Below are 24,078 nucleotides of genomic sequence, written 5' to 3' on the forward strand. Positions count from 1 at the left end.
GCCGCCGACGCGACTCGGCGGTAAACTTCCCCAAACGAACCCTCCGGAGGCTTAAATAAGGAACTGAGCTTGGTTTCACTACCTTTCCTTTCGACTTAAGTTCAAATTGACATCTTTGTCTGTTATTGATCCGTGTTTTCTGAACGACCCCGGACGGCTCAGCACGTGGGGCCGTCTGCAGCCGTGTAGCTCCAGGCGAGACACACACGGCCCCCGCTAGATAATCAAGTCATTAAGGCTCAATAATATTGTTGCTCCGAGCCTCAGCATGTCTAATCACTGGCATTTGCAAGCAGCTAATTGGCTGATTATGCATGAGGACGCATTAATTCTGTCTCTCGTCCGAACACACACATACACACGGAGGGTATGGGGACACACAACACAGACGCACGCACACACACCAGTGAGCTGCCGTACGTGCAGATGGACACAGACGCTCGCTGTTTCATACTTCCCCCTTTCTCTTTTTTTTTCTAAAAAACACAACAAACACTCTCTGACACACACACACACACACACACACACACACACACACACACACACACACACACACACACACACACACACACACACACACACACACACACACACACACACACACACACACACACACACACACACACACACACACACACACACCCTGCTTGGTGAACTCCCGCTGGTGAGAGCAAAAACAGGGCGTGGCGTACATTAGCTGGGCACGACGCCAAAAACCCTTGTGAGAGCATGTGTGTGTGCTCTCTTGTTTACTTCCCGGTGCGTCTGCAGACACACACAGTTCCAGCTGTACAGTAGCTGTGGATCAAGAGCGACCCGGCACAGATTTCTCAGTACAGTGAGCATCCGTGCGTGTTTCCCTTTGGCCTCTGTGTCTTTTGGTCTCTAACGCACCGACGGCGGCTGGTGTGCGTTTCATTCTGTAAACAGATAGCAGGCTAACAATGCGTGGCAGTGACCCCCTGACACACAGCATCAAAGCTTCTGCTCCAATCCTCAAATACAGTTTCCTCTCCGTACGACTTCATTATGGTCTCCCTCTCTCTTTCTCTCTCTCTCTCTCTTCATGCAAAAACACAGCCTCCCTCCCATGTGCTGCTCTTTAGCCTAGTTATGCATCCATACCCGACACCACTGGGAGTCTGAGCTGAGCCCACACACACACACTCACGTACATGTACACACACACACAGGACTTAAGGCGCTTTCAGACAGACAATTAGACCATAACGAAACAAAACAAAGCGCGACGTTGGGAGCGGTGTGTTGCTACAAGTAGAGGAAGCAACATGCATGCATGAATGCGTGATGCTGAGACAACACGCAAACATTTACATATGGAAACTAAATAGGTTTCATTTCCGCAAACCTCTTAAACCCTCTGAAAACGCTTCAAGGTAAGGGTGTTTTGGATTGGAGCGCAATATTGCGTCCGGATCCCCTAAAATCTCCCTTAACTCAGTCCTGTCTGCAAGGGACCGTCTGAAAATGACACTTACTGACATGTGTCTTGTGTCCACTATACTGACCGGCCAATATAATGCATGAGGATAATTTATGTTTCCGGCCCCACATTGCCCCCTGGTGGACCTTGTGTTTAACGTTCTAGATCAATTTCTTGTGTAGCCGGTGTGGCACCAACAAAAGGCAAGCAAGAAATTAGCTAAGCTCCTTCAAAGCAGAGACCGTTCTCCCGTCACGTCTTCAACAGCGAGATTTAGACGAAAGCGTTTATTTCGTTTTACCGTGTCAGCCGTCTTTGTGCGACCGGTTGACCTTTGAACTTGGCAGTAAACCGATTGCATCGCAGGAGAGCTCAACTGCGCAGAGATGCGGAATTGCTCTAATGCAGGAATGGTCCAAAGAATGCTGCGTTCAGGTACTGCATGGCCGTGTGTGTTTATCGGGAAGAAGCTGCAGGGTAAATAGGCAGGTCTTTGTGATGAGTGCACGTGTGTGTGTGTGTGTGTGTGTGTGTGTGTATATATGTCAGGTTGATGTATACAAGTTGTGATTACTTTCCTTTCACATCCACAAAGATGGCATTAACCCCCGAGGCAACAGAGATGAGAGGAAATGATCTGCCGCTTTCTCGGCTGTGCTTTACCTTGCAACATGACATTTTACTGTCACACACACACACACACACACACACACACACACACACACACACACAGTCACACACACCATCAATGTGCCCTAGATTTGCGCTCTAGGATGGGGTTCCTACTTACATTCTACCCTTTGGGCTTTGAGTGCACACACACACACACACATATGCACAAACCCACTTAGCTCTTTTGCCCTAGATTTGTGCTATAGGTTGGAGTTCACACTTACTTACCAGCCTCTCAGGCAGAAAGTCACACACACACACTGGAGGTTTCCAGTCATATTAGCAGGTGAGCTGAACATCAGGCGATAACACAGAGACCAGTGAACAAAAGATGGACAGATGTGTGGACGGAGAGGTGGAGCGGACAGAATGAGGGACAGGCGTTGCATCCCTTGTCGCACGTTCGCGGAGGTGTAATCTCTGTGTGCCTGCGCTGATTTTAACCATGGCCCCATTGGACGTGCTAATGAGCTGGACTCGGTCTGGAGCTGTACACGTCCAGAGCCCGACCGTTGGCAAAAAGCCTGTGAGCGCCCAGACACTCAGAGAGTTTGACCTGCACTTCAACCCAACACAGGCCAGTGCACTTTCACTCTCTGCCTGTAGCTAACTGCTCGGCCATGTTGGCTAATGCAGCCCCTTCTTTTGTGTCTCGACAAAGTCTCTGCGAATTCACTGTCACACAGGAGAGTGAGAACGGGATCGGTCCTTTGCAAAACCAGCGGCGAAATCCGGATTCAAAAACCATTCTCTCTCGACTTTGCGACGCGAAACACTGCCTGAGGAAATCCAACAGCCGTGAGAAACCAGGGGCGGAGTGACGACCTGGACTATTGCGGACCTTTGCTATGCGATGACACCATGTTTGAAATGACACATCGCACACACACCAAGACATATAACAATCCACAAATCGCAAAGATCATCACACATCACACGCCAAAACCAGACACGACGTCCGTCAAGACAGACAGATAACAATGTCTGTAATCAGTATAATGATGGGGACACATTTAAAATGCATAAAGCGTAATGATAACGGAGATGGAAGAGCTGTGTGTGTGTGTGAGTCGGGGTAACCCAGCTTCACACACAGGCACACACATGATGGGTTTCCCCTGAATTGATGCGGCTATATGCCCTAATGAGCACAGGGAATTCATAGGAGCTTACCGCTGGAAGCTACTCATTTGGCCTGTGTGTGTGTGTGTGTGTGTGTGTGTGTGTGTGTGTGTGTGTGTGTGTGTGTGTGCCTGTGTCAGTAAAAGCGTCATGGTCTGTGGGTTTCCTTGGATGTTTATGTTTCTGCCTGCAAGTACCTGCATGCACTCTGCCAAATGTGAATGTACATGAATGAATGTGTGTGTGTGTGTGTGTGTGTGTGTGTGTATGAGCGAGAGAGGGAGGGAGAGAGCTAGAGAGAGAGAGAGTATATGAACAAAGGCAGCAGCTAAGAGTCACGACGACCTTTGCAGCAGGTAGCTGGTAAACATTCTCTCTCTCTCTCTCTCTCTCTCTCTCTCTCTCTCTCTCCCTCCCTCAGTCACTCTACCCCCCCTCCCCCCCTCCCTCGCTGCGTCTCTGTCCGTCCTCATCGCGGCCTGGCGTCCGTCCGCACAATGCAGCAGCGGAGCCGTGGACAAAAGGAGCCGCTGCTTGAGGAGCGACTGTCAGAAATGCGACGCAACAAAGAGGTGGTGCGTAGCTGAGGAAGAGCGCCAGGCTGAGACCTCCTCCTCCTCCTCACAATAAGGCTTTTTAACAACAATTAACTGTTGCTGGCTGTTGTCAACGGGCCAAAACGTTCTAGCGGCACCCTATACATTAGCATAATTATCACCATGACGACAAGGGAAAACAATGGTGCAACAAGTGTCATTTGCTGCATTGTGGCTCCAAATATTCACGCCGCTCATCTGCCATGTAAAGATTTTGGTTCCACTAAAGGAATATAGAATAGACTTGTGACTTAAGTGATTACATTTGCCTTTGTGTCCTTTTAAAGCCTTTAATTTGGAGGGAAATGAACCTCTAACTCAACCCAGGTTGATGAGAGCCAGCTGGGTGTGATTTGAAACCAAACAAGCCAATAAAAATGTTTCCTCCGTCCGTCTCTCTGTCCGTTTGTCTGTCTGTCTCTCCGTCTCCGCGGAATGAGGGGACCTGCTGCTCCTCTAGTCACCTTTGACCTCATCAGTGTGTGTGTGTGTGTGTGTTTGTTACAGCGCTATGGTGTTTAGTGGCAGTGATAATGGGGGGTCGTCAGGGCGCCACACGTTGGCCCAAGTGCTCCTTTCTCTCAGGCTGCCCCCCGGACAGACAAACACACACACTCACACAATATATCGCACACTACCTGCCAATAAGTGCCATAAACAACGTAGACATAAACACACACAAACACCCTTTTATCACCACAGAGGTTAATTATAAACACCTTGACTGTAACCACAGCAGATGCACACACACACGCGCACACACACACACACACACCTCCATCCCCTAACCCAGCTCTCCCAGGAGAGCGATACACACCGCGAGGACTGGCGGAAGGGGCCTCTTTCCCAATTACACCTTGAAGGCGGGAGCTGTGTGTGTATGTGTGTGTGTGTGTGTGTGTGTGTGTGTGTGTGTGTGTGTGTGTGTGTGTGTGTGTGTGTGTGTGTGTGTGTGTGTTTGCTGAGGGTGCTCATAAAAGCCTTGGAGATTGATCTGATGGAGAGCATTATAAAGGCCTATCAGCTGCTCCAATCGCCTCACAGCCTGCAGGCAGGACAAAGGATTTACCCGCCACCTCAACATTTACCTAAAGGCTCCCACTTACACCCCTCCCCCTTCTCCCCCTTACTCCTCCCCCTCTTCATTCTTCGTTTGTGCATTAAAAAAAACAACAACATCGATTTACCCGGGAAACTGAATGTGTGTGTGTGTGTGTGTGTGATTGTTTTCCAGTGTGTTTTCTGGTGTGTTTTCCCCTCTTTACACTGACAGTTTGGAGCTGGTCTGCACTGTAATTTTGACCGTGGTGGCAATTGAGAAGACGTCCTGCAGTAACTGTATAACAGTGCCTTGCCCAGAGGCATCTGGGCAATTCTCGTGAAGGAGAGAGTTGCTAGAAAAACAAATGGAAAATGCCATATTCGAGGCACAGGCGGCTTTAGATGGCTTTTGTGAGAGGGAGAAACGACAAAAAGCGAGAGGGGAGGGTGAGAGAGAGAGAGGGAGGGAGGGAGGGAGGGAGGGGAAGGGGGTCTCCATCCGATGAGCATCATCTCTGATTAATTTACCACCGCTCGGCTCGAGGATGTGACACTGAGCATGAAAGAGAGAGAGGAGAGAGAGCGAGAGAGAAAAAGAGAGAGAGAGAGCCTTGAGAATGAAAGGCAGAGAAGTGGAGCAGGCAGAAGGTGAAGCGGCGGAGCTCTGATCCGTCAACCGCGTCAACAAAAGCCGCGGCGCCCTTCTCTCCATATGGATCTTAACGTGTGTGTTCACAGGAAAATAACTCTTATGACAGGAAGGCACAACACCAGCGGGGAGGCAGAAGAAAGACTCAGCTATACCTGTCTGACATTACTGCACTGTAAACACGTCTTAGAGCACAAAAGAAAAACGCGCTGTCAACAAAACAGGCGTAAACAATCAAATTAGCCCTGAACAAAACATCAATAATCTTTGCAACAACAGTATGGGCGCGTGTTTATGAATCCATTTATTCATTCCCGTTGAGCAGAAATGGCGGCAATCTGCCGGCTCTTCGGCGGCACGTCCCAAATTCTTATCAGGGCCGCGACTCCACCGCCGGCGCGACATCAAAACAGAACCCCGCGCAAAGTTAAACCCTTTAAGCTGCGTCAATATCTCGGGGATTCCGGGTTGCTGCTCCCTCCACCTGCGAGCGCGTCAGTACGCCGCTCACGTCCTCGCCGTTGATTCCCCCCCAAGGAGCCCCAGGGCGACGGAGACGAAGAGACGGACAGGTTCAGCCGCCGGAGCCGACGTGCCCATTGTCACTACGACGCTTGTATTTAAAAATCGTCTGCGTGCTAAACGTAACACAACACTTACTTTAGGGTTGTAAATACCCGGATGCAAGAGGAGGATAAATCATTAACTTTCCCTTAGGGGTTACCTGCAAGTTATTGGAATATTTGCTGTACATAAGTGGGAATGTGCAGATGTAAGTGAGTGTTTATAGTAACTGTTAGTACAAATGTAAAGAAAAAAACACATTTTACAGGCAGTTTTCCTCGCCCTGTCAAACACTATGGTCGCCCTTTTTACTCGCCTAACCAACTGTGGTCGCAGCCGCTGACTTCAAGTTAGCCACGCTCCCTATCTCACAAAGCCAGCGCGCGCGGCTCGGCAGCGGCCTGACATCTCTCACTGTCAGCCAGAGGAAAAACACACTGGCGGGAGTCACACGCACGCACGCACGAGCGCGCACACACGCACACACACACACACACACACACACACACACACACACACACACACACACACACACACACACACACACACACACACACACACACACACACACACACACACACACACACACACACACACACACACACACACACAAAGCAGGCAGCAAGAGAGGAGACAAAGGAGAGGAGAGAGAGAGAGAAGGAGGGAGGGAGTGTGGGAGGAGGTTGGGGGAGAGATCATGGGGGAACTGAGGGGGGGGGAAATGAGCGGGAAAACAGAGATGGCGAAAGTGAGATAGAAGAGGGCGAGCCAGAGGAGGATAGAGTGAGAGAGAGAGAGAGAAAGAGAGAGAGGCAGTGGGAGGGAGGCTCATCCAAGCATACCAGCTAAGGGGAGGAAGGAGAAGACAGACTGGATGAGAGATTGCTGTGGCAGAGAGCAAGAGGACAGTGGAGGAGAGACAAAGGGGGGAGAAAGAAAGTGAGAGAGGAGCTTAGTGAGGACTTTTATCTTTTACCGTAGCAGGAAATCTCCACCCAGAAACGTATTTACCTGTAATCTCAAACCGCCATAACCGACTCTTCTTCATGCCGGCACATTGAGCACAAAGAGCCTCGTCTTCTCAGGCGTCAGACCAAATTGCACGAGATATAAAGCTATCACGCCGCCGCCATTCAAACTTAGGCTCCGTCGAGTGAGTTGTGACTGTACAAGAGTGTGTGTGTGAGAGAGAGAGAGTATTTATATCGGCAGTGTAACTCTGTGACAAAGAGCCCGCAGCGCAGCAGCTGAAGGAAGCGCCGGTGTTTACATAGATGTCAATGGGAGGTCATGAATTATGCATAGGGGAGTATGGCTATGTAACGGTTTATGTGCGCCTGTCTGTGAATTTGTTCCTGTTTGCATACCTAAACTCCTTAAAATGCTCCTGTGTGTGTGTCTGTGCGTGTGTGCAGTGTCTAGTGGGGGGTTTTGTGTGCGTGTGTGAGTGTTACACGTCCATCAATGCTGTGAGCCTCTGTGCCTGGCTGCGAGAGAGAGAAAAACAAGAGGGGAATATTTGAGAGAGGGAGGGAAGTGAGACAAGGAGGTGAGGGAGGGAGGGAGGGGGAGAGAGAGCGAGAGAGAGAATCCAGAAACCCTGTGGTAAACACATTCATTTTCAACAGTGGGTTAATGCTGTCAGAGCTACCATAGCACACACACACACACACACAAACTTCTTCAGGCAGGCCTCTAGTTTGGCAGAACACCCGAGTCCCACCCGACCTAAACCCTCAAACCCCCCCCACATATGCACATACACACACACTTACAAGCACACACACACACTCGTACAGCATGTGGAGCTGGAATCAAAACAACAACAACAACAACAGCCTCGTCTGCGATTCTGGAGGCTCACGTGACCGAAAGCCACCGGCTCCCATTGTTTACAGCCAGGGACAGAGAGAGGGGGGGAGACATGACAAATATGGAGTCAGGGCAAACTGGAAGCGTGTTGATATTAAGGGGCTCTCTGATACTGGGGGGGGCGGGTAGCGTGTCTGTGTGTGTGTGTGTGTGTGTACAGTATGTATGTGTGTGTGCGTGCGTGCGTACGTGCGTGTGAGTGAGTGAGTGCGATAATGATTGTGGAGAAAAACAGGGCAAACTGAGCAATGTCTTCAAATGGGGTGGGAGGGCAACTGTACCAGCTGTCTTCTGAATTGCAATAACACACACGCACGCATGCATGCACGCTGACACACACACAACCCCCAAAGCTAAAGTTGCCTGTTTACCCCTTTGCAAGCTGTTCTGTACAGGGACAAGAGACAACCTGAAGATAAGCAGTGAGAAAGTAACCTTTAGCTACCGGGGGTCGTCCATGTGTGTCCGTGTGTGTGTGTGTGTGTGTATTAACTGTGCCGCTGCCAGCCAGCTGCTTGCAGGTGAACCCGTTGGAAGCTAATGACTAATGTCTTTGTCTCTCTTCCGCCGGCCCTTTGTTCCTCAAAGAGAAAGTGAGTGTGTGAGGGAGACGAAGGGACGCGCGGGGACGACTACACAGATCCCCCGCCGCGCAGCCATACTACAGGCGAGGCTTTATCATGTTTGAAAGGTCGCATTGGTGCGGTGCCGGGGCCAATTATGATTTGGGTTGCGATTATGGAACAGCTGGGGCCCAACGTTTCAAAAGTGTGCAGTTTTAAACACAAACAAAGAGGAGATTTAGACATTTCAAGGACAGTCAGTTTCATACTATCTCTTTTAAGCAAATAAGCCATGTTTATATACTGTATCTTTACTTCAAAATGTAAAATTTTTAAAGCATCTCTTAATTGATTGTTGATGTTGATTGGTCGATTGATTCTCTAGCAGCCGGTAACATGAAAATACATTTTCAGTCAGTGGGAAACGCTGATTAGGGACCAGAGGTCAAGCTTGATAGGAGAAGCCTGTACCACATTTATCTCCATCAATGTTCAATATAAACCAATTTGCTTCAATGTCACAATTGGCAGAACTAAACTGGACCTGTGAGAGTTTCATTCGCGGTACTGATTTAGTGGAAATGGCTGCCATCTCCGTTTCCCTTTGTTTGGCCAAGTGTTTGAGCCGGCCACCCAAAACATGACAGATGACTCCTTAAATGTTCTTCTGGAAGCTCCTGGCCTCCTATTTACAGTTCTGGTCTACTGCCTTCTGATGGCTTTAGATCTTTACTGGAAGACACCACAAGACCATAAAGCGATCCTTTATTGGATTATGAAGTAAAGGGATATTCCGCTGTTCTCCCATTCTGGAGCGATTTATGCAGATCGGCTATAGCAGATGGCTGTTAGATGTCAGAGTAACAAATGGCTAACTTTCAATTAACTATATCGCTCCCTCCTCACAACATACGGCCCTTTTTGTTTGAGGAAGACATCTGTGGGAGGGTTTTGACTGAATGTCTGCTTTGTTAATTCGCATATCGGATTCCGCCGAGTCGGTGCGGAATTCTGAGCGTGCCAACTGTTGAGACTCTGCATGTCAAATATCTATCACTTCTAGCCTTGATGCAGATTCTGTCAACAACAAACTGGCGAGTGGAACAATGAGCAAATGGATCAAAGCAGATCTGCGCTGGAAGCTTTGACGCGCAATCGTCGCTTTGAGATGGAATTTGAGTCGGCTTGTGTGAAATATGACCCTTTTTTTTTTGGCCTTCTTAGAGGTGAAATTACATGCCACAGTGCTAAACGCATTAGGGCGACTCACGTGACGTAACTATCTATTGTGCATCTGCTACTCCAGAAGGTGTTCGTACCAGGTCTGCGAACTAACGTCCACCTGATTAAAGCTTTCAATTCATTTAGAGAGTTAGAATCGTACCGACACAGATTTGTTGCGCGGCTAAGTCCTGCGTGCGGCTGTTGCATCATCACGACGACGTGGACTCAAGGACGGGTGACATCACAGTCCTTTCAAACACACTAATCGTCCCATAATTGGTGTCTTGCTGTATTTCATGGTATATCATGGTCACTGACAAGGTTGCTGTGAAGGATAGACTCTATTGTTGGGATGGGAGGGTTGTGTGGTTGTCAAAACACCGCTTGAGGGATTTGAGGTGAAATTAGAATAGAAAAACAGTCAGAGGTGGTAGAGGATTTATTAAAAAGGGTCCCAGAGGAGTTTAAGAGAGACAGAACGTTGGTCCTCTTAATCAGAGTAGGGAGGGAGGAGGGTGAGTCTTGCGTGCTGATGTGTTGCTCCGACATCAGACAAAGAAGCAAATGAATCAAAACTAAAGTCAAGCATCCAGCCATGCGAGATTTGGACCAATTACAGCCAGGGGAGAGAAACCAGAGGCAGAAAAGAGAAAATGACTCCTTGTTTCGCTGCTTCTTCTTCTTCTACAGTCGGGCTGAAGAATTAAAGTTTCTGGAGGTGAATGTCATCAACACCCACCACTACTTGCAATCAAAACATTACTTAAAAACAAAACCTTACGAATTCAAATTACTCAACCTCACACGTTCACATCTGTGCGCTGCTTCCATGAATTGACTTAGGAGGGAACAAACAAAATTGTTCACCCGATTGATCAATAGCCGTCATGGGTCGCGCTCAGTCTGATAGATTCTCCTGACAGCATCTCATCTTTCGTGATCAATTTACCGTATTTATAGTTTATAGTCGCCTTTATAGCCTCGCTGAGTAACCGTAGCGCTTGGGGAGTGTGAAAAGTCGCCTCTGCCCTTTATTTCCCTGAAGGTTTCTGTGGTTTTATATCATGAAAGTGTATGAATTTCTTATAACCTATAGCGGAAGGTGGTCATTAATCCCGCGGTGCCGTCCGTCCTCTGTAATAAACAGCTGGGGGGGAGGAAGAGGGGGGTGGGGCCTGGAAACAAAAGACACCTGTGTGCCGAGTCTGACCTGATGAGGCTCAGAGGGGAGCCGGGCGCCCAGCGTGCCGGAGAGACGCGGTAGACAAAGATGCCACTGGTGAGTAATACGGTGGAGATGATGTATTAATCCTGCGAAATGGCAACAACCAGAACACACATGCTGCACATGGCCTCAAATGCCTGCTGCCCGACTATACACACACACACACACACACACACACACACACACACACACACACACACACACACACACACACACACACACACACACACACACACACACACACACACACACACACACACACACACACACACACACGTATGCTCGCAAACAGATGTGGGAGCGGTATTAACCAAACTAAATTGTTTGGCAGTCACGCTTCTTCACAGCATTTTTCCACAACTCATTCCAAGTGCAGAAAGCAGACACTTCTGCTGGACCCGGAGAGAGGAATCAGAGAAGAGTTCCTCTTTTAAAAGTTTGGTGCGAGCGCTGGACTAAAGCCGCTTTCACCAAGACGGGAGGAAGTAACGACAAAAGAGAGCAATTCTTTTAATGCAAAAGCTGAGTTATAAGTGAACTTTGCCCCAGTTTTGACACTTTGTTATTTATGTGTGTGTGTGTGTGTTTGGCCTTCATTTCTTCTCATGTGTAGCAAATTCACTGTGTTTTCATACACACTGTACTTAAGATTCTTGTGGTCAGAGGACACAAAGTTTGATTATAATGTTTATGTGATCTTTGAATTGAACTGATAAGTCGCCTCGTCTCTGGCTCTCAGGGGGGAGGAGTTTGCGCCGCTGCTTCAATCAAACCAGCACTCCTCTCCTGTCATGGGAGAGCTCCTTTAGGGAAATCACTTGACCAAACAAAAATCGCTCTATGCATTTGCTATCACTGCCACATCTACTACCTCTGCCTTAATTAGAAGGAACATTATTTAGTTGAATGAGGACCAGCAGCTCTTGGGAGTCGGCGAGCGATTCTGTTATTGCCTGGGCTCATTGCATCTTTGATGTATTTGCACAAGCGTCCATCTTTGCATTAAATGTGCACTTATCTCTACAGATTATGGCTCAGAATAATTAAGGCTCTAATGCGAGCTGTCACTAAGTAAGAAAGGGCGCCGCCGTGACAACTGGGCTTTCAAGCAGGTACAGCTGGCAGCCAGAGGAGAGAGTAGAAACACACAAGCACACACAGTCGTGCACACACACACACGCACGCACACACGTCATGCCAGGGCACTCTCCATCCTGCCTTCACCCACCCCTCTGTCGTGCCGCGCCCACTCTGCTAAACCGTGATAAAATTGATGAGCGACACTCAAATTAAAACGGGGCTACAATTATGACACCCTCATGCCGCGCTCTTAATTAGTACATCTCCATTTTAATTAATAAAGTCTGTCAGCCTGACGGATATCAATAATTCAAAACAGACAGGTCAATGAAGCCTCCAAATTGATGGCCATAATTAGAAATGATGTGGGGATGTAGGGGGGTTCTGCTGGGTTGGGGTGTGTTTTTAATAGGTTTCACTTGAGAGGCACATAGCCTTAATGCCCCCCCCCTCCCCTCCCCCCGCGTCACAGTGTCTTTGCCCCCCCCAACTAAAACTCCCAGTCGAGGTCAGAATGAGCAAAACAAGAATACAGGAATTATTGTCACATTGTTGTCCAAATCTGTTTTTGTTGGGCAAGTGGTTCTCAAACTGTGGTTAATGTACCACTGATGGTACTCCAAGCGCCCCCTGGTGTTTTGGAGACTGTGGAAATTCCTTACTCCATTAGTAAATACTTTGGTTTGGTAACTTGCTAGTTTACTTTAAGGGGAATTACAAACTGATAATCAAGTCCTCATCATTACGGGAGCAGAGCTTATTTGACCACCAATACCAGGTGAAGAAGAAGAAGAAGAAGATGGAGGATTTTGTGCGGCTTATTTCCCCTCATTAGCGTGTTTGTTTGGACACTTTGTGCGACATTTGACACCACCGTCAATTAGTGTCACCTTGCATATACTGTAGATGAGCATAATGCACGTCAGTCAATACGATCAATGAGGGCTTTGTTCCTCTGCTGCACTCTGTCCTATCAGTCCATTAAAGCCAGGGCCACTATGGATTAGTCCAAGTTAGCAGAGGGTCCACAGAGCATCACGGTCACATGAACGCTGGCTATGAGGTCGTGCACCACGCATTAGAGACGGAACATAAAAGATAAAACGGACCAAACCAAATTAGCATATGTGTGGCATTTTGTGCGAGGCTTTAGATTGATTAATTAGTTGTCGGGTGACATCGACGCTGTCAAGGCGACGCGCTCCCTCTGCGTCCCTAAAGCCTGCAAGCTTGTGAGGAGCTGCGTTTCCTTTATTTACGACACCAATAACTGCAAATAAATTTTTTGCTGATGGTTTCAAAATAGATGCAACGCGCGGCGAGTCGATTTTAATTTCAACGCTTTATTCAGATGTACTGTAGGTATATGGGGCTGTGGGTTCCAATAAATGGCATGCAGAGAGCGCTGAGCGGAAAGCGATGGTGGCAGCGGCTGTAATTAGCGCGGCGTTATGAGACGTAAGCTAACGGGATCCCCAAGGGCTTTCAAACCCATTTCTGTAAGTGACTGTAAACCCTGAACTTATATCACAACACAAGACGAGACGCACACACGCATACACGCACACACAACTGACACACACACTCGCCGTAGCCCAGGAACTTTGGCAAAAAGAGAATTTGAACTGATTAGTCTGGTAATCCACAGTTCACCATTCCCCTCCACTCGTGCTCGCCGACATTCAGCGGGATTAATTAAAGAGCCCATTTGCATATAAATTCAAACTCTCAATTCCACTCCTGCGGCATCACAGGTGGCCGTTTCTCCCGGGGAGCCAGAACCTGCGCACCGAGCCAGCGGAGAGCCAGTCAATGCGGCGTTTGCCTGCGCGAGACGGCCATCGACAAAGAGAGCGAGGGATTTTCCTGTGCCCGCTCTTTGTGCAATCAAGCGAGGGCCGAGGTATTGGCACCGCACGCAAATACTCTGCAACCTGTTCCCCAGACTGGAGATTCTGCACAATAAGCTTGAGAGAACTCAAGAAAGCCAATGTCTTCCTCTTCTTCCTCCTCCTCCTCTTCTCTCTTCTCTTGTGCGAGTGTGGAGACATTGAGAGGACGTAAACACAGATAATGATTTTGAAGTAATCCTCCCAGGCCACGTTTAATGACAAGCTACCTCGGGTGGAATCCGTGAATAGCCCGTCACCTAGGCTACGCTTGCTCGCTACAGAAGGTTCTATTGTCTCCCTAAGATTTTTCCACCCTTTATTCATTTATGTCTTTTTCTAGTGGCAGGGAAAATCTCATTCCTTTTTCAGAGGCGAGACGACACAGATGGAACGCGAGAGGTCGAGGAGGAGATCCGACAGTCGTTTGCGTGCAACCATCCCGACTAAAATGAGATCATATTGCTGATGTATTAGCATCTTTACATTGGTTATCTAATACTCTCTGCATTGATTTCTGGATTCTGTCGATCCCTTTTAAAGGCGCGAGGGCACCTGGTACCAAGATATTATCGTGGGACCTTTTAACCCTGTATGAGCCGGACTGGAGATTGAGGTCTGTGGGTCGGTCCCTTCTGGCGGGGAGATTAAAAAACAAGATAAGGGGTTTTTCCGTCGTGTCTCCGAGACGAAAAACATCCTGTTTGAAAGAGCTCAGACGGGAACACTTTTATTTCCTTACATCACATTAACTCTGCTTGTTTGTCTTCCTGTACGCGATCGGAGGACGCAGCCATTGAGATTCACTCTAAATGTCTTGCTGCTTTTTTATAGGACTGCAGCTCTGTTGTGTTGGCACATACCAGCGTAATCGAGTGCAACTGCGACTCCGACTCCAGCTGCGATCGATTAATGACGTCTGATGAGCCACCAGATGAAGGAGCTCACAAGTCACAGTGGGAACAGACTCCGCTCAAAACTTTATCAAAAAGAAACAAAAAAAAGGATTACAAAAACTTGCACAGCTCCGTGTACAACAAACTAATTACACAGCACAACAGCTGAACAGTTGCAGGCGATAATGTATTCAGGGTGGCCGAGCAGCCTGTGTGAAAATTAAGACAAATTCACAATGTAGTCAAGTGTAAATTTGCCGTTTTCTATGTAGGAACAAGGCAGATTTGTTTAGTTTTTTTTTCAGAAAGTTAATTTAAGTTGTTTGTTATGTTAGAGACATTTTGGGAGCTACAATTATGGTACAACAGCGAGATTGCTTGTTGAACACGCCACATGTTGGCCAACGAGCTCTTCGCATAAACACAAGCACATTTCTATTTGGTATTTTTAGCCACTTGCAAGTTGGGCCAATCTGATGCAGTTTAAGTGAATAGTTAATTCAACATACTTGGTCTGAGTGAACTCAAACAAAACTCGGTGTTTAATCAGACAAGCGGAGAGAGAGCGAGAGCGAGAGAGAGAGAGAGAGAGAAGGCAAGAAAGAGCGAGAGAGAGATCTTTTCAGATGGTAATCACATTTCTGAACTCAACTGGCATCTAAAATGGGAAAATTGTTTTCTTTGGCACCGTTTCCCTCTCTCACTCTCTTTCTCTCATTCTTTCTGTCACACTGCACACAGCCATCCTCCCCTTCCCCTCTTCCAAACCCGAACGGCCCACTTCGCCACGAGCAAGGACAGCACGAGCAAACATCTGCGACGGCGCACGGCGGCGGCGAGGAGTTGACGAAAGCGCCTCGAAGGGAAGGACGGTGAAAAACAAGCCGATTGCGAAACCGGGCTGCTTTTCTGAAAAGACGAACGACGCTCCAAGGACCCCGCTGGGTCTCTTTCCGCACAGGACGGGAAGTCTTTGGCCCCTCTTTCGTTTCTGATTTGGCCTTCGCTGGGCTCCGAGTGCGCAACACATGCTTGGCTCGGCACTGTGAACTGTGGTGATCTCCAAAACGATCAACAATAACAAACTAAGTGGGGGTAAAGTAGGGTTTTGAAGTTCAACACGCACACGCACACGCACCCCCCCTCTACATAACTTACTATGTGGGATGCCATCAGTCACCATAAATCACAACAACTGGGGTTATTCCGTTGGCCTTAGGTCTAGAGCTCGGCATATAAAAATACATGGTCACAGCAGGCCAGCATGGGGTCCAGTTATTTTCAGAAACACCAGTAACCTCAGCTCACACTGGAGAGGGAGGTTGGACTGTGCTGGAGGGCCGTGAGAGGCGGGGATTTGAACCCTCAGATCTGTTGTTTTTGGGGTTTCGCAGTAATAAGCGGCTCTCTCGGTTTCTTCCTTCAACTTGGGTCGTACTTTGCTTCCCCTGCAAGCAATTAGTCTGGAGGAGGCTATTTGTCAAGAGCCCCGGCCGTCCGTTTCCACCGGTCTACCCCCGCGCAGTTCTCCCCTCTACAATTGACCGTTTCCTGCGCGGAGAGAACACGAGCTCCTGGAGGAAGGAGCCCCCGGCAGCTGGCTGAGGCCGCAGAATGCTAATGTGTGGAGATGGAGAAGAAGAGAGTGAATAACAACGGCGTAAACAAATCAGAACTCTGCACCAGTGGGAAATTCCTGCCTTCACATTCGGAGACGCAGCGTTTTCTAATAAATGCTTCATATAAGGAAACTGGGGAGGAGGCGGGGGGGTCGCTGGGGATTTGGGACAACGCGGAAAACAGGTCAATCACGGAATGACACCTATTGATTTTTGGAGCGGGATCTGACAAAAAAACGCGGGTGAGGGAGAAGGTGCTGTAAACAAATACGATGAAGGGAGCTACTCGCCGCGGTAATGAGAGCTGCACCCGCTGACAGCAACGTGAAATGTAGCTACGCCAGGAGCCCCCGAGGTCGGACGCCTTAATGTGGCGGCGTTATCGCTTTTCCCCCCTCGATTTTTTGCCAATGATTGGAGGCGAGGCACGTGGGGTCCTTCAGTGACTCCCGGCGAGGTGGGAAAGCCGGCGTATCTGGGTTACGGGGGAGCTGGAGAGCCATCAAACAGCCAGACGCTCTCCTGGTAAATCACCAGCGGAGAGGGAACTTTGGAGAGCGCAATTAACAACCTCAAGGTCAGACTCCTCTAGAGAGTCAGATCAGGGGAGAAAGGAATCCTCAGGCACTCTCTCTCTCTCTCTCTCCCTCCCTCTATGCACGTGTGTGTGTGTGTGTGTGTGTGTGTGATCTTCACAGCTACACACTCGCTCTCTCTTCATCTGCTTTACACTCTTCTGCGCCTCTTCACACTCCCATCACCTGCTTTCACTCTCTCCTTACCTTCTCACCCTCTGTCCATTCCCTCCCTCCCCCATCTCTCTCCCTCTCTCTCTCCCTCTCTGACCGTTTCGAGCCCCCCATGTGTCCGCTACAGATAAACGCTAACTCTGTGGTCGGCGGCGACGCCATTTCGTCCTCTGGCGATGGAGCCGGGGCTGCAAATCGGTGGCAGGTGTGCGGCGGATGAGAGCCATGGATCTTAATCTCACAGCGATAATGGTGTTGTGCAGTGGAGTCGCTGTATGGATCCATCTGTGTGAGGAGCCATACCACTCTGCCATAGGAGGGGGGAACACATTTCTCCGCGTCCGTTGATCCCGTGAGCCCGTTTTATAACTTTCTTTTGCGGGAGCGCGACATCACCCGCGTCGTTAATCTCAGGTGGTTACCAAACTGGATTGTGAGGACGTGTTAAATTTGTGACCTGCAGCTTTATGCTAATACCGCCTGCTGAAATGGAGGTTACATTAAACACATTACTTACCCGGCAGCTCCCCGCGAGTGCCACGGGCGGCCGAGCTGCACGCGGCCACTCGCACGCGACGCACACTTCATCTGCCGTGAGGTGTTTTTTTAATTCCGTACCTGGTGGGGGGGGGGGGGGGGGCGGCTAAGTTCCCTCTCAGGCAGAGGGCTCGGATGGGGCTCAGCTTGTGTTGGCAGAGCGCAGTATGGAAATGCATAATTCAAACACTCGCAGCTACCATGCTACTTTACTTCTCTGCATTGCGCCTAAAGCTCCAAAGACATTTTTTCCTTCTTCAATAACTTGGGGAGAACTTTCATTTTGCAGCGAGGAACTAGGACCCGTTTCAGTAGCGGAACCGTGGTTTCTAAACCATTTTGTAGCATTTAAAGTACTGCTGGGTGTAGAAGTGCTGGGTGTAGCTCGCAAGACTGAACATCATGAGTACAGAAGCACGTTTCCCTCAAAGCAAATATGGAGACAAGACCCATTTCTTTGTACAAAAACAAACAGTCGTTATCAGCGTAGTACCAAGTACTTTCTGTTCTGGATCGCATTGGTTCCAATTGAGCATCAGGAAAATGAAAAACAGAACAAAGACAAACAATCTGCTCTGTTCCCTTCGTTGCTTGCTGTTGTTGAAGTGTGATGTGATGTTTTATCCCTGGCTCTTATTTCAAGTACTGCAGGAACGTTCTCGCTCCTGACGGTCCTGGGTAGCAGTTCCTCCAAAGGCCTTGAACGCAGCACGATTTCAGAGAAGGAAATGCGAGTACAGCTGATTTAAAGGCTAGAATGACGTTTCAAAAGCAATTCTCACCTTTGTGTCTCCTCGTTTCCATTTATGTGCGGACGTATGTCATATTAAAGGCTAATCAATGACATGCCTGAGACTAATTGCGGGGTTCAATCCCTTGCGCAATCTTATTAATAGAACTGCACGTATGTGTGTGTGTGTGTTAAAGGCCGAGGCTAAATTCAGTTTTATGAGTTGTCAGAATGAACGGGAACTTGCCTCATAAGGTGATGGTGCTGAGCTAGCCAACACGCTAAACTCATGCAAGACCAGGGAGAGAATCAATAGTCCATTCTACATGCTCGTATAAATATCACTTTAACTGCAATCCCTATGCAAGAGGGGGTAATTATGGCGGAACAGGTGTAAGACGTCTCCCTAATCCATGTGATCAATTCAATTTAAAACAGATATTTCCACTTAATGGGCAACAAGAGGGGGGAATTGCAGAGAAGCAAATCAATGATTCATCAACGCATAACTATTAAGAGGAAGATGAGACTTGGGACGAGGCGACGAAACCGGATCAAAGGAGCAACTTTTTACAATTCTTTGTGGAAAGTTGCCATCGATCGGAATCCCCCCCCCCCCCCCGCAGAGAGACGGCGCGTAATTGGCAGCGATGTTCGATAACGGCGCGGTGATATGCTGGGGTGGGAGGTGGGAGGTGGGGGTGAAATGGGGGGGGGGGGGGGGGTGCTTTCCTTTTAATCGAGAAAGACTGACGCTCCTTTATTAGATGCTACTTCACTGTCTTGCATAGGCGCATATTAAAGTTTAATTGCCCCATTGTGGTCCTACTCCAGAGGCGGAATATGCTGACCATCTAAAGATAATACCTCTACGCACGCACGCAACCACTCGTGTGTGTGTGTGTGTGTGTGTGTGTGTGTGTGTGTGTGTGTGTGTGTGTGTGTGTGTGTGTGTGTGTGTGTGTGTGTGTGTGTGTGTGTGTGTGTGTGTGTGTGTGTGTGTGTGTGTGTGTGTGTGTGTGTGTAGAGCATGCATCATAAAGCAATAACTGCCTCCATTTAATAGCGGTGTGCGTTGCGAGCTGTAGGATCAAATGGGGGTTTTGTGAATCACGTTTCTACAAACATGAAAGCGATCGCTGTTCGACCCACACAGATTTCAAGCGTGTTTACTCTCTGGTGGCTTTTAGGGCCGCGGCGCCTTTGTGCGGCGTCGGGAAGGACAGAGATTTACTGTGCCTGTACTGCCGCTGGTGGCTCAGACTCTTTAACATTTGGGGGGGGAAACTACCAGAGGCATGTGATTTTAATAAGCATCGTGATCGCTGCAGCAGCATGTTAAGACAACAACAGCGCATTCTTCGAGAATTTGTGTACGAGGCTTCGATATTAGGAACGAGGACAAAGTCTCCAGTGTTCAGACTGAGCGTGTGAGGGTATATACAGTACAGTATAGTGGAAGTAAAGATTAAAGTGGAGTCCTGTCAGGTTCCATTTCATTCAGCGGACCAGGACCACATGAGCAAAATGGGATTTCAGCCCATAAACTCTGTCGCATTAATTGGACGACAGATCGATGTCATAAACCTACGATGAACTTTATGGCCATATGCTTAAGCCAGATTCCCTCTAGGACTGTATATAGTCTCTCTCTCTCACACACATGCACGCGCACGCACACGCACACACACACACACACACACACACACACACACACACACACACACACACACACACACACACACACACACACACACACACACACACACACACACACACACACACACACACACACACACACACACACACACACACACACACACACACACACACACACACACACACTCCTACCTGGCATGAGGGACATCGATGCTGGAGGAGACCACCTTGCGTTTCTGCTCTAACAGGGACACTGATCGGGTCTCGGGGTCCCGGCCGAGTCGCTTGCCATCCGCCGCCCTCTGGTCCTCCGCTGCCTCCGGGCTGAGTGAGCCGCCGTCCGCCTTATGGCTCTCTAGAGTTCCATTCGAGTAGCTCTGCTGTGGAGGGACGCAGAGAGGAGCAAGGTCATTGCCGTGAAGAGAAGGGAGAGAGGGGAAGGAAGAGCGACGATGCAGAGGTAGAAACGTCCGCGGCAAAGCTGTGCGAAGTGCAGAAACAGGCCGTGTTCTGTGAAGGGGGAACGGCCGACGCTCATTAAATTACGGCTTAAGTTGGATCCAAAACAAGCAGAGAAAAGCAGAACCAATACATCATCGGCTTATTAAGCTGCTGCGAGGAACATGTAAGCAAACATTTGGCAATCTTATGTGACTGGAGGGACTCAATCATATCATCTGAAGAGTCAGAGGGCAGCGAAGGATTGGGAAATAAACAAACCAACAAAAGTCAGAAGAACTCAGATTGTACATTTACAGAGAAAACACCTGACAATTGCAGATATTTGGTGTGTTTCCAGTGTTCTAGTGATCGAAGGTGTGTGTGTGTGTGTGTGTGTGTGTGTGTGTGTGTGTGTGTGTGTGTGTGTGTGTGTGTGTGTGTGTGTGTGTGTGTGTGTGTGTGTGTGTGTGTGTGTGTGTGTGTGTGTGTGTGTGTGTGTGTGTGTGTGTGTGTGTGTGTGTGTGTGTGTCTATGGCTTCTTTCACGGTTGTTGTGTCAGAGGCTTGTAAGCTATATTTGGGGCGATTCTGGTGTTTTCATTTGAACTGAAAATGGCTCATTTAGTCCGGTTTGGGTCGGTACGGGTTTTCCCACCTCTTCCGCTTCAGCGAACGCCTCCCAGAAAACCCCATTGAATAAACTCCAAAATGCAAAGTGGTCAGTGAGAACACAAGGCTGGTTTTCTTCGCTGCTGAGGAAATTTTAACGCTCCTTTACCAAAAACCACAATGTCACTAAAAACGACTTCCCCATGTATAAAAATAAATGAAAACGCTTCACTCACTCTGTGGAGACGGTGTTATTGTAAATCAAACCTGGGAACGAACAATCCAATATAACACTCCTGGAATAGGTCCTATCAAAAACACACACACAGTGCGCCCTGAGAGGCCATGGTGCACACCCAGGAACAGACACACAGCTAAGCACACACACACACACACACACACACACATACCGGAGAGGACACAACAAGATTACAACACACAAACACACGCATTCCCACTCGGCAGCTCACATTTACACACTCGCAGACGATCATGAGAAAAGCCGTTTCCCCCGCGCGCTCTGAAAACGCCTACCTGCAGCCACCAACACACACTCTCTCTCACACACACACACAGGTAAACATCATCCCCTCGCTTACACAACGGCGCTGGATGACACGGTTATGCACATGAATGCCTCCGTGCACCTACGCACACAAGAACACACACAACCAAAGCCGTCAGGTTCGCACAAACGCACGGAGGAATTGGCAAAACACAAGCAGAGTGTCACACACGGATGCCCACGCCAACAGAGCGTGTGTGTGTGTGTGTGTGTGTGTGTGTGTGTGTGTGTGTGTGTGTGTGTGTGTGTGTGTGTGTGTGTGTGTGTGTGTGTGTGTGTGTGTGTGTGTGTGTGTGTGTGTGTGTGTGTGTGAGATCAAGATCATTATCTCAAAGCACTGTAACACGATTAGGCCAGACTGTGGAAAAGGCAATGGCACCTCAGTCAGTCAATCTCTCACACACACATACACACACACACACACACACAGAACAATTTACTTAGATTAATGAGCTAAGAACACCGGAGAAATGAGTATCAAGTATCACTGATGGCTGCATAGTGCTCAGCGGTGTGCAAAGCCCTCTGTGAACACACAGACTGGAGTAAAACAACAAGATGGATTACACAGGCTCGGGGAAGATTAGGTGTTGTGTGTGTGCGTTTGTGTGTGTGTGTGTGTGTGAGTGTGTGTTTCTGCGTGCGTGACGAGTGCGCTCCTTGGATGAGACCAATGGCAGTTCCTTCCTTTCGCCGGGGATTATGAATGATGACATTTCAACGGCAGCCAGGGAATTGTGGAGCGCGCCAAATCGGTTGTGAAATGTGAGTTGCATGTGTCAAAGGGCTGGCCAGTGTGTGCGTGCCTGTTTGTGTGTGTGTGCGCGCATGAACAGCACAAATACCCAAGTGTCCCTCCCTCATATCGCCAATATCTCTCTCTCATTCTTCTTCTCCTCTCTCCCACAAACACACACACAGGGAAACTCATCACCTCCTCGCTCTGGGCGGTAGGAGGTTTTGTCGAGCGTTGAGATTCTTGCTCCTTTATGGGTCGAAGGTCATCATAAAGCACATTTTCAACGGACCACAAATTGAATCCCGTGGACCAAATCTGGTCAAATCCCCCGGACAACCCTACACCGTGTCTTTCCATCATGCGGTTCTTTTCCTGAGGATTTTCTACAAACTTGCACGGGCACACAGTCGGTACAAGCCAAAGTCGTACAGGAGCCGATTCGCTTTAGGATTCAACCTGCGTGGCACATATACCCAGGGTGGCTCATACTGATGCCATGCAGCTTATGAAGACAACAGGAAGACTGTGCGAGTGAGGACATGTAGTAGATCAAACACACACACACACACACAAACACAGGCAGTGATGCGAGCCTCCTCAAGATCAAAACAAAGAGGAGGAAGAAATCCAAACGACGATTTGCCTTATACATTAGGCTGTATATGATTATCTGTGATACCCCCTGGTAGGGCAGCAGCTTACTAATGTTTCCCTCAGTGGGTCCTTATGGCAAACATACGTACCGCCTCAAACTGCCTCATCCTGCCTGTCTGCATCCTACAGAACGACTGGAACCACATATGGCCCAAAAAAACCGCAAATCAATCCGGACCGGCCCACAAATTGAATGTGCACAGATATTCTTTTGTGTGTGTGTGTCAGTGTGTACATATGACATGCATTACAAGACATGTACAGGTATGTGGGCCCATGGCCAGTTTCTGCCAAGTGTATTCTTGTTCCAACCCAAAAAGCGAAGCCTAATGCTGCGTTCAAGCGTCGCCTGAAGCTGGGAAATATCAATGCTACCACTTGTTTGTTGTTATATTTAGTTGTCGTCCTCCCAGTAAGGAAGAAGGTGAATGTTTGTAGTTTTAAGTTGGAATGGAATCCAATAGAATTCCATTTGAACTTCTGCGACAAGGGCGACGAAAGTGAACACCGCCAAGTTCCCATGGCTACGTTGTTCTGCATGTACTGGCCGGTACAGGTGGGCCTAATAAAGCTCTCACTCTGCCTCTCAACAACGCTCGTCCATCAAAGTTAGGGAAAGGATCCAAATTCTGCTCCGCCAGCCAACAGGCCTCAGTCGGTGCCAGCCGGGGAATCACCGCTCTGAAACAAAGAGTCGCTCAGCTCCCCGTCAACACGCTGGCTTCACCCAGCGTCTGCGAAGATCAACATCAACCACCACAGCCACGACAACAACAAAAGCACCCGAAGCCACAAACAAGCGACGCCTCTTTTGTTAGTGTGAAATCCTTATAACAAACACACACACACACACACACACTTATGCACATATCAGCAAGTCAACAAGTGGCATTCTGTCCCCAACCAACCGCTCCCCTGCAGAAACAGGGGCCATTGGTTT

At 48.7% G+C, this 24,078-nt stretch overlaps 1 protein-coding gene across 2 annotated transcripts in view; it reads right to left on the minus strand.

Annotated features, from left to right (window-relative positions):
• The window catches only part of znf704 (zinc finger protein 704), a 46,915-nt gene that overhangs the window by 20,106 nt on the left and 2,731 nt on the right, over nucleotides 1-24,078 (minus strand). For both annotated transcript variants that reach the window (XM_076149869.1, XM_076149868.1), the window contains exon 2: nucleotides 20,324-20,511. In XM_076149869.1, coding sequence (XP_076005984.1) covers nucleotides 20,324-20,511 — 188 coding nt within the window. The remainder of the gene's footprint in view (nucleotides 1-20,323; nucleotides 20,512-24,078) is intronic.

This window comes from Genypterus blacodes, unplaced genomic scaffold, assembly GCF_046128005.1.
Source record: "Genypterus blacodes isolate CSIRO-AG114 ecotype Tasmania unplaced genomic scaffold, CSIRO-AGI_Gbla_v1 ptg000048l_1, whole genome shotgun sequence".
In the NCBI taxonomy this organism is placed as follows: Eukaryota; Metazoa; Chordata; class Actinopteri; order Ophidiiformes; family Ophidiidae; genus Genypterus; species Genypterus blacodes.